At 46.0% G+C, this 13629-nt stretch overlaps 1 protein-coding gene across 2 annotated transcripts in view; it reads left to right on the top strand.

The window, feature by feature from the left end:
• CCDC85C (coiled-coil domain containing 85C) overlaps positions 1 to 13629 on the top strand; it is a 110173-nt gene that overhangs the window by 90002 nt on the left and 6542 nt on the right. For both annotated transcript variants that reach the window (XM_064659124.1, XM_064659123.1), the window contains exon 4: positions 8250 to 8345. In XM_064659124.1, coding sequence (XP_064515194.1) covers positions 8250 to 8345 — 96 coding nt within the window. The remainder of the gene's footprint in view (positions 1 to 8249; positions 8346 to 13629) is intronic.

Genomic DNA, 13629 nt, shown 5'->3' with positions numbered 1-13629 from the left:
TACGCTGACAGTGCCCCTGTGAGTCAGTCAGAGTTAGTGCACTTGTCTGCTGGTACAAGCGTGGGCTTGCTTTGTCCGGACAGACTTGTTCTTGTTCTGTTCCCTTGTGTCAGGTAGTTATGGGCTGCAACTGCTCTGAATATGTCATTTTGGCAATAATTTCACCGTCTGAGGGGGCAGCTGAAGCTCTTGGTGGGGCGTTTTACCAGTGTGCACCTGCCCCAGCTCCCCGGGGCTGTTACCAACCCATGCAGTGACCGCCCTCCTCTCCCCTGCCAATGCTGGAGGAAGCCGGCTCACCAGCTGTGCATGCACCAAGGATTCTCCCGAGCCTGGAGCTGAGATCTTCTGTGAGTGTGTGGTACTGAGAAAAGACACCCTTCCTGTTTGTAATGACATCCAGTTGCAAACAATGTCCTGACTTTGTTTTCTGCTTGGGACAGTCTCCAAAATCTTCCTTTCCCTTCAGTGCCCTAGCACAGCCCATACATGCCTGCTGGGGAGAAGGGCTATTCTTTTGTCAGGTGTCCATGATGTTTGTGCTGAGAAAGCAATGAAACAGTTAATTTTTTTCATTATTAATCAGAAAGTGCCATGTAAGCCCTTTTTCTTACTTAAGCAGACATGCAGGAAGACCACGATGATGCAGGAGGTGGCTGAGCTACGCAGACTGGCTCTGTCTGCCTCCTCTGTGGACCCAGCAGTTAATTCATGGAATTTGAATGTTTACATGACCAGCTGCTCTCTACGATTAAAGGCAGCAAATTAAGTAATGCCAAAGGAGATTAGCATCTGCGATAAAGTCCCTTGATTTGATAGGGAAGATGCTAATACAGACTGCTGATGGCTCTGCACTCACTCCCATTGGTGGCTGGGACCTATGTTGTGCTGGGCAGCTGCAGCTGTCTGTGGGATCTTCCACATGTTTCTTCTGGTGTGCCTGGTGGCAGGGTGGCACAGTGTCAAGTGCTCGCAGCTGCAAGGCAGCCCCCTGTGTCTTTGGGAATGTAGGGCTGTGCAGCCATTTAAACCCACAAGAAGGGAGCTGGTGGTTTGTTTTGAGCTGGATGCTGGCAGGCTTTCTGCACAGTAGGCATGGAATAACAATAACCAAGTCTCATCATCTCTTTGGATCATCTGCAAGGCAGACAGGACACAAAAAGGACCTGGGTGCTCCCTGGCTCTCGTGATGGTGTCCCATGCTCAGATATCAGACGTCTGGCATCTCTGCAGCAAGGTGGCAAAAAGGCTGTTCTTTGCATGGTGTGATTTGCAGAGGAGCCGACGCTTCTTTGTGCCTCCAGGAAATCTTGTAGCCAGCAAGGAGCCCTGGGGCTGCTGCCAGGGTGCCATCAGGGAGCCTTGTCCCTGCAGGACTGTGAGAGGAACTGGACCCCTTCAGGAGCACCACTCATGGTGGCAATGGCAGAGCTGCCACGGGCATGCAAAGATGCAACAGAGAGGAAAAGGACTCTGAAGGAAGGGAGGGCGAAATGTCAGCCCGGAGTCATGTCACGCTTCAGCGCCGCGGCACCGGCGCTTTGTTTCAGACATCAACCCTCTGCAGCTGCAAGGCAACGGAGGGCAGGAAATGTGGCCCGGGCTGCAAAACAATGAGGGGGTTTGATCTGCCTTTGTGGGGCCCAGGGAATTTCTCAGGCTGGTGGTAAGAGGAGATATTTTTTGTGTGTGACTGCCCAGAAATGCCACTCATCTCTGTGTGAAGGGAGATACCTCTTTCTGAATGGACCATCAGTCTGTGTGAGCCCAGTGCTTGCCTTTGGTGCTGCCTGTGCTGCTTTTCTGATGGGGACATCATGCTTCAGGGTTTTGGTGCTTTCCTTCTCCCATGCCAGAGTGGCCTTGTGCTCTCAGTCCTTGATTTTGCTGCCAGTTTTTCCCATCTGCCCCCAGCAATGTCTGGCTGGAGCTGCTCCAGGTGCTTCCTTAAACTTGTAGCCACATGCACTATTCAAAAAAACAAAATGTGCTGGGCCCCCCATTCTGTCAGCACACCGGGACTTGGGTGCCAGACATGGCACCTTTCCATGGTACTATCCAGCTCTGCCATCCACTTTCCATGAACTGTCAGCATGTTACTGCCTCCTGCTTGTCCCTTAACAGTTCCTAATTTGCAGAGTGGCACTGACATTTCTATTTACGTAAAACACCTGGATGGTGAGAGGTGCTAAGGAAGGGTCCAAGTATAATTCAAACCTGGGTAAGCAGACGGCAAACAAAACCACTGTGAGATAAATAGATGTGCCTGGGAACTTTATTGTGAGTTGTCTGGCAGTGCCTGATGTAATGTAATTTTCTGTGTTCTGTCTTGGCAATAAAAACTTCACAGTGTCTGATATGACTCCATTGAGCTTTAATGTTGTCTGAGGTATGCCATTAGAAAAGTGTGGCTTATTTAATCAGGTTTGAATTCTAAATATCTGCTTATTTTTTGAAATGGTAGACAAACATTTATAGAAGGCAAGGAGATGACGTGAGGTTCAGAAGCATTAATGTTTGCTTGTATGCTCCACGTTGATCTGAAGCATCCTCAGTACCTGGGCTGTGCCTGTTAGCTGAAGTAAAATTGGCATGATGTTCTCTCTGGGTTTTGAAACTTAGTTTTTGCAGCCTTTCTGCAGATCAAAAATAGCTCTCTTGGAGCTGAGGTAGGAGAGGGTGTCATTAAAAGATAGAATATAATTGAGCAGAAAGTGATTGAAAACTGATGGCAGGACCAAGGTCTCATGTCTTTTCAGGTCCCTGGAGGAATGAAGGAGAAATTGTTTATCACAATTTCTTTGTTCTTTTTTAGATTTCCGATTCAAAACTTCTAAAAGAGCAGACACCTGTCGTCCCTAGTTAGGCTCTTTTCTTCTTGGGTTCCGAAGCATTCCCACTGTTATTAAGCCTTACTTTACCTCTGTGGAGGTGTGTCATTATCGGGACTTTGCGGTGTGCCCTATTACAAAGACTCTTATTAATTTTGTTCCTCCAGACACATAGGAAGGGAGTATTGATGGCAGTGCTTGTCACATCTGTGCTGGACCGTATCCCATGCAACCAGAGAGAGCCAGCAAGGACTCATTAGGCAACTTGGTCTTAGACACTGGTAATGACATTGTGGCTTGGTACAGCAAGTTGAGGCCTCTGCTCTTCATTTTTTGGTGTCAGACTAAAAAGGATCATTGGCAGTATTTGTGGTCTTTGGATTTCCTTTCTAACATTAGCACTGTTACTTTGCTGATGAATTTTGGGTTCTTGGCTGGGGCAGTGAATAGGGCTAGTTTGATTTGCTTTGTTTTCTGCTTTGGATTGGAGGCTGTCAGTGGATCAAACATCATTCTAGCAATAGAGAACTGGGGAACTTACCCCTGTGTGTAGCATATAGCTTCAAGAATGCTCTGGCATAAGAATCTGCAGAGGTTCTCTCTCTTTTCTTAGTCAGTGATACAGCTGGACTGTGAATCTCCTTACAGACTTGGAGGCTGAACCACAAGCCCAGTAGGCTCCAGTGAGAGGTTTCCGGGAGGGTCTGGAACAGAATTTAGCTTCTCTGATGGATTTGTGGTTTGGGCATGCACAATATGGGGTTGGTGGAATGGGGAGGGGACTGATGGCGTGTGGGGACAGTAAGCTCTGAGAAGTGCATTGGTCCCATCACTAATACCACCAAATATCTGGCACTGATGTGCTTGAAATGGAGGAGCAGGCAAGGGCTGAAAGGGGAATGTGTTCGTGGTGCTTCAGTACTGCTGTCTGCACAGAGGTCACAAAGGAATAGCTCTTGTTGCTGTTTCCCCAGTGGGAGGGGGCCTGAATATGGGGGTACTTGGCACTGGCCTCCCATGAGGGATGCAAAAAGCTTCACCAGGATCCTCTCAGGACACTGCAGTCCCAGAACCATCCTGGCAGCAGAGATAGGGCTGTTGTTTCCAGGGCTGAACTTATCAGAGATCCATGCTACAACACTCTTGAATGCTCTGAACAGCCACAGTGATCTGCTGAGAAGCAAAAGCACCAACTTGCCAAAGAAGCTTTGGATGGGTCACTCAGGGCTCCAAGCCTCTGCTTCCCTAGGACTTTTGCTACTTAAAATGTATCTTGGAGAAGTATCTTTGGGCCTTCGGGGTGCAGTGGTCAACAAACCCTGTGCATAGGGAAGACAGGTGCTTGCTCCAAGTGCTTTGGAGCTCTGAGTCCTGACCTGGATGCCTCCCCTCCCCCACCTTAATTAGACTGGTGATCTCACCACTGAGCAGCTCTTCTTTTTAGTGGGGTGACTGTGGCTGTGGCTGAAGCAGAAAGGGGTATGCTATTTCTCAACAACTTTATTATAAATTTTAATGGCATCTTCTTTGGTGATTTCTGAGCTGTCTTATAGCACCATTCATTTATATAATTATGTGGTGCCTCAGCCACATGTCTGAAGTTGAAGACTGAACCATCTCTGAGCTACCAAACACTATGAAAACCTAGCAAGTGGAAAAGCCATATGTCCATACAAAGATGATGTCTTTAAGATAACCAGACAGGGAGAGGAAACTGAGAGTGATGCATGCCCCAAAACCCACCATATTGCTTTTTGCCTATATGGACAATTTCTTCTTCTTGGGATGTAACCAGATTAACCTTGCTATTATTGTCTGTCAGGGTGCTGAGTCAGTTGTGTTCCCATGGCTGTGAAAATGTCAGCTATAGGGAACAGGAAGGGCATGGTTTTCTGCAGTGATGGATGTCTTCAGATTAGCTGAGTTAGAGTGTTGGGGTGCAGCTGTGGTAATTCTTACCCAGTTTCCAAATGCATCTGTTTTAGGCATGAGGAATCCTCTCTATCTGTGCAATTTCACCTACTGCCTTAATGCTGACTTCTCGAGATTTCCCCTGCCCTCCTGCTCTTCTTCCAATCTCATATCTCTGATCTCTGGTTCCCTCTCCCCTGAGTTTCACCTCAGCTGGTTTCCTGCTGGGCAAAATACACATCCTCCTCTTTCTTCCCATTCCCTCCCTTCTCCCAGTGTTGGCAGTTTTCCAGTATAGTAACCTTGACCTTATCTCCAATTCCTTCCATTTCCTCCCCTTCAGCTAACAGTATCGGTGAACTCTGCCCATTTTCCTCTCCTCCATCCTCCAAAGGCTGGCTGTGCATCCTGCTGGATATGTTGTCATTTGTTTCCTTGCTGACTGCAGTCCTGTCTGTTCTGGCCTCCTTTATGTGTGCCACTGTGCAGGAAGCTGATAGGAGTCTGGCTGAAGCTTTTTTTTTTGTGGACCACACTGAAATCAGTGGGAATGAAGCACCAACCCCCTTTAAAAAATGCCAGCTCCTTGTGTCTCCAGAAAGAGCCTTTCCTAAGGGCGCAGCTGCACAAAAACACTAAGTGCAGTCATAAATATTAAGCCAGCCTTAGCATGGTGGTTGCTTTTTCTGGTTGCATCCTACAGCTGCAAAGAGCAGGAATGTTGGTGAGATCCTTGCTTGCTCCCCCATTTTTTTTGTGTGCATGTTTGGCCTTTTGTAGCAACAGCCTGGCATGGTGGTGAGGTCTCTGTGCCTTGGGGCACAGCAGGCAGTGGCATGGCTGTGTGGTGCACTTGCCATTGCTGACGACTGCACTCAGCAATTTGGACATCTGTTTCAGTTGGCTGGGGGTTTTGGCTTCCAAGCTAAGGATCAAGGATCATGCCTATTTTAGAAATGAAGTAATCTGTCACTTAGACTCTGACTGCAAGTTTTGGGTCTGCCTCTTTTGCTGCATCCTTCATTCTTTAACATTATTTTTCCCTTCTTCAGTCAAATCCTCTACCTGTGTTCACAGGCTGCTCAATTGATTGGCCTTGTGTGATTTCAACCACTTGTCTGAGAAGAAAGATGACCCTTTGAATGTTTTTTGTGTGATACAATATATCCAGTGCATCACTGTGCTTGCAAGGATTACTTTTATCTTGTCAGTATGGTGATTGGTTAGGTATGATCAAGCTCTTTAGAAAACATTTCTCTCTAATCATTCTGGTTTCATTTGTATTCTGTAATAATTTTGAGAGTGATTGCGATCATAGAAGTGCTTTGTAGCTCATTAGTGACTTCAATTCTGTGAGGAGAAGCTAGTGCTGCCTGTCATACAGGAGACTTCGTGATCTACCTGTTTTGGCCAGAAAACTGTATTTAAAATGTTGTCAGCAGCAGTATCCAACAGAATTCCTTTTACTTTGTCAAATTACTCTCAACTCTGAAGAAATATTGGATGTTAGACCTTTCCTTGGTATTTCCTGTGATACTTCTGAAAAGGGCCATGGGGGAAGATCCATATCAAGTATGGTTAGTGGCCACAAACTCGTGAATATTCTGCTTTCAGTCGTCATGATTCTGGTCATTGTTGGAAAGAAAGCAGCTTTCATGATGAAATCAGAGTAATTAACACCTGTATTGGTGTCTTTAACCTCTGTGAGATGCTGATTCTGAAGGGACTCTGTTGCATTTACCAGCCCCATGAGAAATTTTTAACCCATTTTGCAGTCTTAAGTTGCAGCCAGTTGTGGACTGGCTGGATCCAGCCCTTAGTGCTCCGTCCCCAGCCTCTGCCTTTTCTGTATGATGTTATGGATGGGGTTGCTGAGGACATGTCCCCAGGTGGGCACAGCTCCAACAAGCTGTAACCCTCTGCCAGCAGGTCCAGAACCATGTGAGCATCTCAGGGTCTCTCTGCTTTCCCAATCTGTTAAATAACCTTGGAGAATTATTGTGGGATTAGTAAACCTAACTTTCCTTTTTCTGAGATGCCTTCCTCTCAGAAGGAAGTTTTTATATCACCAGCAAATCACTTCATGGTTTGCTATTATGAGTAAATGGCTGTTGGTCGTGATGTGGGTTAAGCACAGATCAGTGGCCAGGGCTTGAAAAGCTCCATGCCTTTTTGTCTGTAGCCTAATGGATTAGCCCATATTTTTCTTTAATATATGCACACAAACACTTTTATTGGTAAAAAGGCCCCTACAACTTAAAACATTTGGAAGAATGAGAGGTGATGAAGTGCCCCTCCATTGGTCCTCCTTTACTTTGAGGGTGGTGAGGTGCTGGAACAGGTTGCTTAGAGCAGTTGTGGATGCTCCATCCCTTCCCTTCAAGTGTTCAAGGTCAGGCTGGATGGGGCCCTGAGCAACCTGTGAATGGCATCCATGCCCATGGCAGGGGGGGTGGAACTAGATGACCTTTAAGGTGCCTTCCAACTCAAACCATTCTATGATTCTATTATTCTATGATTCTTCGGGCATAGCTAGCTTGCACAGAAGGCACAATGATGAGACAAAGCATAAAACATGCTGTGTTTTTAAACAGGGAAAAGACGAGAATTGAGCGTCTCGTGTGTTGTATGTGAAAGCATTCCTGGGATGGTGCTACATGCCGCTCTGCCATCCTAATTTGCTTTCAGAGGCCCCCAAGTATAATAATTCTTTGTGTTTCCTAAAGGATGTGAAGACTAAATACAAGTTTGGTCAATGACTTCATTGTTGATTTCTCCCAGTGCTACAAAGCAATGCAAAAATATTAGGGACAGGCAGGGTGCATCTCATTGAATAAAGATATTGTGTCTCTCATAATCCAAACTGGATGCCTGTAAAAAAAGGAAAGCCCTATGAAAAGTGCTTACAAGGCTGGTTGGACAGCAAGAAATCTTTTGTAGAATGTAATTTCGGCATCTTTCCCAATGGGACCCTTCATGCAGGAGGACTGGCCAGCATTTTGGAAACAAACCCAACCAACATTAGGTTTGGACATCTGCTTGTTTTAAGGTTGCTTTCACAATTTTCTCTGTAGCTGAAGATTGGTACTTGATGTCCATGGGAAAACGTTGCCAGAGAAGCAATGAAGTTATGCCAACTGTTTCTTTCATAAATGCAGCTTCTTAGAAATGACTGTTTTAAGCTGGAAAATCATCTTGTTTGCCTTACTCCCTTGTCTAGAAGGATGACTAGTGTTTGATCTTGTCCTTGTACAAAGTTATCCTAAGGGAGCAAAAAAAATGTTTCTTGAATCAATTTAGCTTTAAACCAGGGTGATCTCCTGCCTAAATACATCTAGACTGAGTGATGGTACACTTAAGTGGCATTAAATCAAGTGGCTTGTGAGGAAGGGGTGATGGTGTCTTTTGTCTTTGCAGGTAGATGAAGGGGATTGAATTTGAGACAAACCAGTGCTCAAATTTTTTGGATATTAAAAAATTAAAGCATATCTTTTCTTATTTCAACAGGGACCGGGTCGCATGACATCTGATCTTGCATCTTCTCCTGCAACAGGGTATGTCCCTGTTGGTCAGAAGCCAGAGGCTGTGGTGCATGCTATGAAGGTAAGGCTGTGCAGACCCCCACAGCCAGGCAGTGCAGTGCCAGGTGGTGCAAAAAGCTGAGTGGCAGAACTGGCCATTTGCTCTTCTTGTGGAAACAACTGAAAATGGAAAGTTAGTACTCAGGCAGATTATTGGTAACCAGCACCTGTATCATGATGAATAATCATTGCTTCAAATAGTTGCAGAGCTAAGCAAGATTATGCACAGCTATTTTTTGGGGTGAGAAGCCTCCAACAAAGGCTTCTGATGCTGAAGGTGCTGGTTACCCTTTCTTTTCATCAGTCCTGCATAAACTGAGTCTCTGAGGTGACAGTAGTGAACTAAATGCTGATGCCTGATGCCTTGCACAGCGTTGCAAACTCATGTGATACCTTTGTTTTTCTGACACTTTGTACTAATTTGTTTTTTATTACATTTAGTCATCCAAGCCCTGATGCAGTCCAGACTACTGCTGTGGGCTTTTTCTTCCCAAACTGTGGGGTTTGTACCTTTCTGTTCCTGCTCTTCATTGCATTTGGTGAGGTGGTGGTGAGGGATAGTATTAAGCAGAGTTGGCAATGTTTTTAAATTATAAGATCAAATACTTATAAATTGATTATGATCATATTCTGGGGAGAAATTAGGTTCTTATTCGCTTTAGGAATTACAGGACTGAATTTATTAGTAAGGGCAAGAAACATAAATGGTTTTAAGATGCAGTTTGATAAGCTTATGGAAAGGATTGGAAATTAATGAGGAAGATTCTTGGAAACTGAAAATTAGGTTTGGAAGGTCTGGTGCAATGACTCATATAAAGGAATTGAAATGAAGTTGGATGACTGGTTGTTTTCATTTATTATTAATCCCTCTACTTCAGAGCTTTGTTGATTCCTAGAAAGAGCTGGATGAAATTCTCTGCGATTTCATAATTTGGCCAGTGGGGTAAATTTGTCTGTCTTCAAGTGCCATGGCTTGAATCAGGAAGCAGGTGAAATAGCAGTCACATCTCATGGGGCATAAATGAGCTCACGTGATGTGTCCTGCTCATTGACTTGAGGTTAAAAATATTCTCACAATTGAAGTGAGGAGGAAATTCTCCTGCTGGTCAGTGTGGAGGGATGAGAAGGCGTTTAGTTTTTCATCCTATGGCCCATTTCCAAGGATCATCTGAAAACTGAAAAGACTGAGGAAACTAGTCATGGTCTGAATCTCTTCTTCTCCCTTGTGGCACAGTGAAATGTGGTGAGCTGGTGGTCTCCAGCTGCAGATTGGTTTTTAGGCCATAGCATGCTGTAGCATGTGGAGTGGGTCTTAGTTGCACCCTGCAGAACTGGGCAGCTTTTCCTGTGCCAGCCCTGTCATGTAGCTGGTCTACTAGCTTAGACCTAGCTGGTCTACTAGCTTAGACCCTCACCTCCTGTGATATGACCTTCCCTTGAGGAGGAGAAGAGAGCAGCCTACAAATGAGACTTTGTGCTTTGGCTATACCACATCGGATACTAGGGAAAGCCCTTCTTGGCTGTGAAAGGAAGTCCTTGTGGCTCTAGCAGGTTAGCTCCTTACTGTAAGAAAAGGCAAGGAGAGATGGAAGGACCACGAAGATGATCAGAGGAATGGAGCACCTCTCCTATGAAGACAGGCTGAGGAAGCTCGAGTTATTCAGCCTGGAGAAGAGAAGGCTCCATGGAGACCTTACAGCACCTTCCAGTACTATAAAGGGGGCTTATAAAAAAAGAGGGAGAGGGACTTTTATGTCAGGTAATGACAGGACAAGGGGCAATGGTTTTAAACTGAAAGAGGGCAGGTTTAGATTAGATATTGGGAAGACATTTATTAACTCACAGGGTGGTGAAGCACTGGAACAGGTTGCCCAAAAAAGTTGTGGATGCTTCATCCCTGCAAGTGTTCAAGGCCAGGCTGGATGGGGGGCCCTGAGTAACCTGATCTAGTGAATGGCATCCATACCAAACCATTCTATTATTCTGTTGGCTTAAATGAAGTTGGCTTCATTTGTCTTGTGGGATGCTTGCATGCAAGTCTGTCCAGAAGTGATGTGGCTGCCAGGATGCAGCTCCATGCCCGCACAAAGGTCACTGAGGGACTGTGCACTCCACATGGATTTGCAGGGCTTCTGGATTGCTTCTGTCTGCACCCACCTATGTAATGTACCCCAGACTTTTTCCTTGGGATTTTCTGGCAGCTGAATGCTATCTATGTGGCTGAAGCATTGCCTGCAATTTACCATAAGTTCTTCCTTGAGCATGTTTAGGGTTTTCTTTATTTTTGCTTCTGAAATAGTTTTGTTTGTTTGCACCTACTAAATAAGGAGCAAGATGACAGGTTGGCACTTCTAACAGCTGTTTTTGCTAAGAAGAATAAAAGGTACATATGCTACAGCTCAGTATCTCACTGAACATCAAAGCACTTTTCTTAGGAACTGAGCAAACCTGCTAGAGACATGAGGAGGTGAGGAGGAGACAAATGTAAGAGAATGACATTTAGCCTATAACCCAGCTGCCCCCACAGCAGCAGCCTGGACCTCTTCCATGCTCACAGAGCCATCAAGCAGGTGATCATCACTCCCACTAATCGTGGGTAAGGTAGGATTTAGCCTTCCAAAACTAGGGAAAAATCCTAGCAGGTCATATGGACTGTTCCACTGTTGAAGTAGGATGCTGTGTTCCCCAGTGCTTTGTTCAGCTGACTTATGAATCAACAAAATCAGTGAGGTTTGCACCCTTTGGAAATCATTCCTCAATCCCAGAGTGCTTTTTGTCGCAGAAATGAGTACCTCAACTTTCAACTCCTCTTCCAACCTGCTATTACTGTCATTCGGACTCTTTGGTGGTGTTTTTTTGATTGTTGGTTTGTTTTTAAAATATGTTTATATTTTGGCCATGTGGGGCCAGTACAGCAAGTCAGAAAGGAGGTGGATGTGACGGACCTGGTGATTTTGAGGTGACACTGCCTTGGTCACAGAGGTCAGTGCAGTCACAAAGAACACCTGAGATGTTCCTTATTTTATGTATTGGCAGGGAGAAAGCCAGATGAGCCAGCATGCTCATTGAGAGCAAGGTGCACGTTGTCTTCAGAAAGTTCCCTGGGTTGGGAAGCATCAGAAATCACAGGAGGATGTACCCCAGTTTCTTAGACCCACACTGAATGCACAGTCCTTGAAATTTAGGTGAGCCATAGACAGCTGATGGGAAGGTATGTCCATAGTCCCCAGTGGTGTAACTGGAGGAACATTAACCTGCTCCTTCTAAACAGACCAAGAGGCACCTGGCAGGATCTAAGAATGGCTGAGGCTGGGTCAGCACTAAGAAAAGGCCTTCCTGTCTTTCTTCAGGAGGTGATTTCAGTCTTCAGAGTGCATTTTCTTCCAACATGCTTTTCCAGGGTAGGCTGTTGAATTTTATCACCCCGAATCCCTTTTTCCCATACCCAAGATGCTAACACATCTTTACAAAGGGCCTACCCAGACATGGGGTGGGCCTGGGAAGCAGGATAGTTTCCAGAGTAAATGAGATTAGGAAATTAAGTACAAACATAACTTCCATCTGATCAACTTTCAGCTCCAGCTCTGCCTGGTTAACACTATTAAAAGACATTTCCACTGAAAGAAATACACTGTGCCACCTTTTCACACCTCGTGGACTAAGGAGTGTGGCTTTAGTTTAAGCACAAGTAGTAGAAAACCAGTTTATTTTAGTCCACTGAGACTCCTGTGCCTGTAAGATGGATGGCTGTGTGAAGCAGAGGCTGGAGCTGATGTGATCTTTAACTAACCTAGACCATGGCTGTCCTTGACGCTTGCCCTGTGGACACAGCTGGTGCTGAGCTGCCAGCCAGGCAGCCCTGGCGCTCCACGCCAGGATGTGATTCTGCAGGCTGCTGGCTTTGCAGCCAGCATCGGAAGCACACAGACTCCAGACAAGCAAGTTCAATGTGTGAGTCCAGCTGAATCAATAATTAATTCCCTCCTCTTTAGCAAAATATAGATGCTCCCTTTGTCAGCACGTACATGCTTTTTGCATCCCTCTTGCCCTTCCTCTCCTCTTAGAAAGGATGTAGATAATTGTTATATGTGCAAGATTGGTCCCAAGTGGGTTAAGGGCCCTAGGAGAATGACCTATTTTTGTTTGTAGCACAGTTCCAGTACAGCAAGATTGCTGTGCTGAAGCAGACCAGGGGATAATCTACCCTGGTATCCCATTTCATGGAGAAGCCTTTGCTGTACACCTCAGCAAAGAGTGAAACCATCCTACCACTGCATCTAGCTCTGTACTTCCCTAGGAGGTATAGGAATATTTGTGCATACAACTACACCTGTCGTACATCTTCACATGCATATGGATGTGTTGTGGCGAATAAGACCATGTGCTGTGCTATTTGATGGCGTTGGGTAATTCCAGGAGCTCTGACCCTGCACACTGAGTTGACCACCTTGCTCACCAGTGGCAAAACCCTGGGTGAGGTGTATAGAGGCAGCAGTAAAATCTGGAGGCAGTCCTGCACTGAGTTATGCCTAGCTTGTGCAATATGCCCATCCAGAGGAGCTCTCTGAATGCATGCTGATGTGATGGAGGGGTATTCTTCGCGTCAGTGTGTTTCCAGTGGGAAGTGAAGGTTGCTTTTAACCACAGGCAGCCTCTGTTCTGTAATCAAGGGACCACCTGGCCACAGCTGGGCACTGCCTCCCTGGAGGAGCTCTGTAGAGGTGGCCAGGATAGTATGTGCCCCAGGTGGGATGTGGCGGGCCCTGGCTCCCCTTGAGTGGCTGTAGAGGTGCAGGGTGTGGGCAGCATATGGTGGGGCACAACAACCACATAGACCTGCAGCATCTTACCAGACTTGTGTGGCCTGGGAATCAGTGCCCAGGGAGCATGTCTCCAAGTGCTGTTTGAGGCAAAGAGGTTAAAAGTCACACTTCTATTTCCAAACTTTGCCAAGCTGAAATCTAAGATAATAAGTCACAGGCAGGATGTTTCCACTATTTTTTTGCAGTGTTTTGAGCTGCTTTCACAGCATATTTACTTGTCTTCCCAAAGCAAATCTGCAGGTGTGGCCCAGCCACCAGGCTGAGTGGCATCCAGAAGCTCACAAACATGAGCACTGGATGTGTCACTCTGGCATGTCACTACTGCGGCTGTGTCACCTCTCTACCTCTTCAAGGAAACTTGCTTCTTCCCAGATCTGGGAGTGCCCAGTGGAGATGCCCTCTGAGCCACAGAGTGGAGCCCCCTTGGAGAGTCTCAGATCCTTCTCTCGCTCCCTTTCAAGGGTTTCCTGTCCTTTACAGCCA

Source organism: Pseudopipra pipra, chromosome 6 (genome assembly GCF_036250125.1).
Source record: "Pseudopipra pipra isolate bDixPip1 chromosome 6, bDixPip1.hap1, whole genome shotgun sequence".
NCBI lineage: Eukaryota > Metazoa > Chordata > Aves > Passeriformes > Pipridae > Pseudopipra > Pseudopipra pipra.
This window is presented reverse-complemented; position numbering and strand designations above follow the sequence as displayed.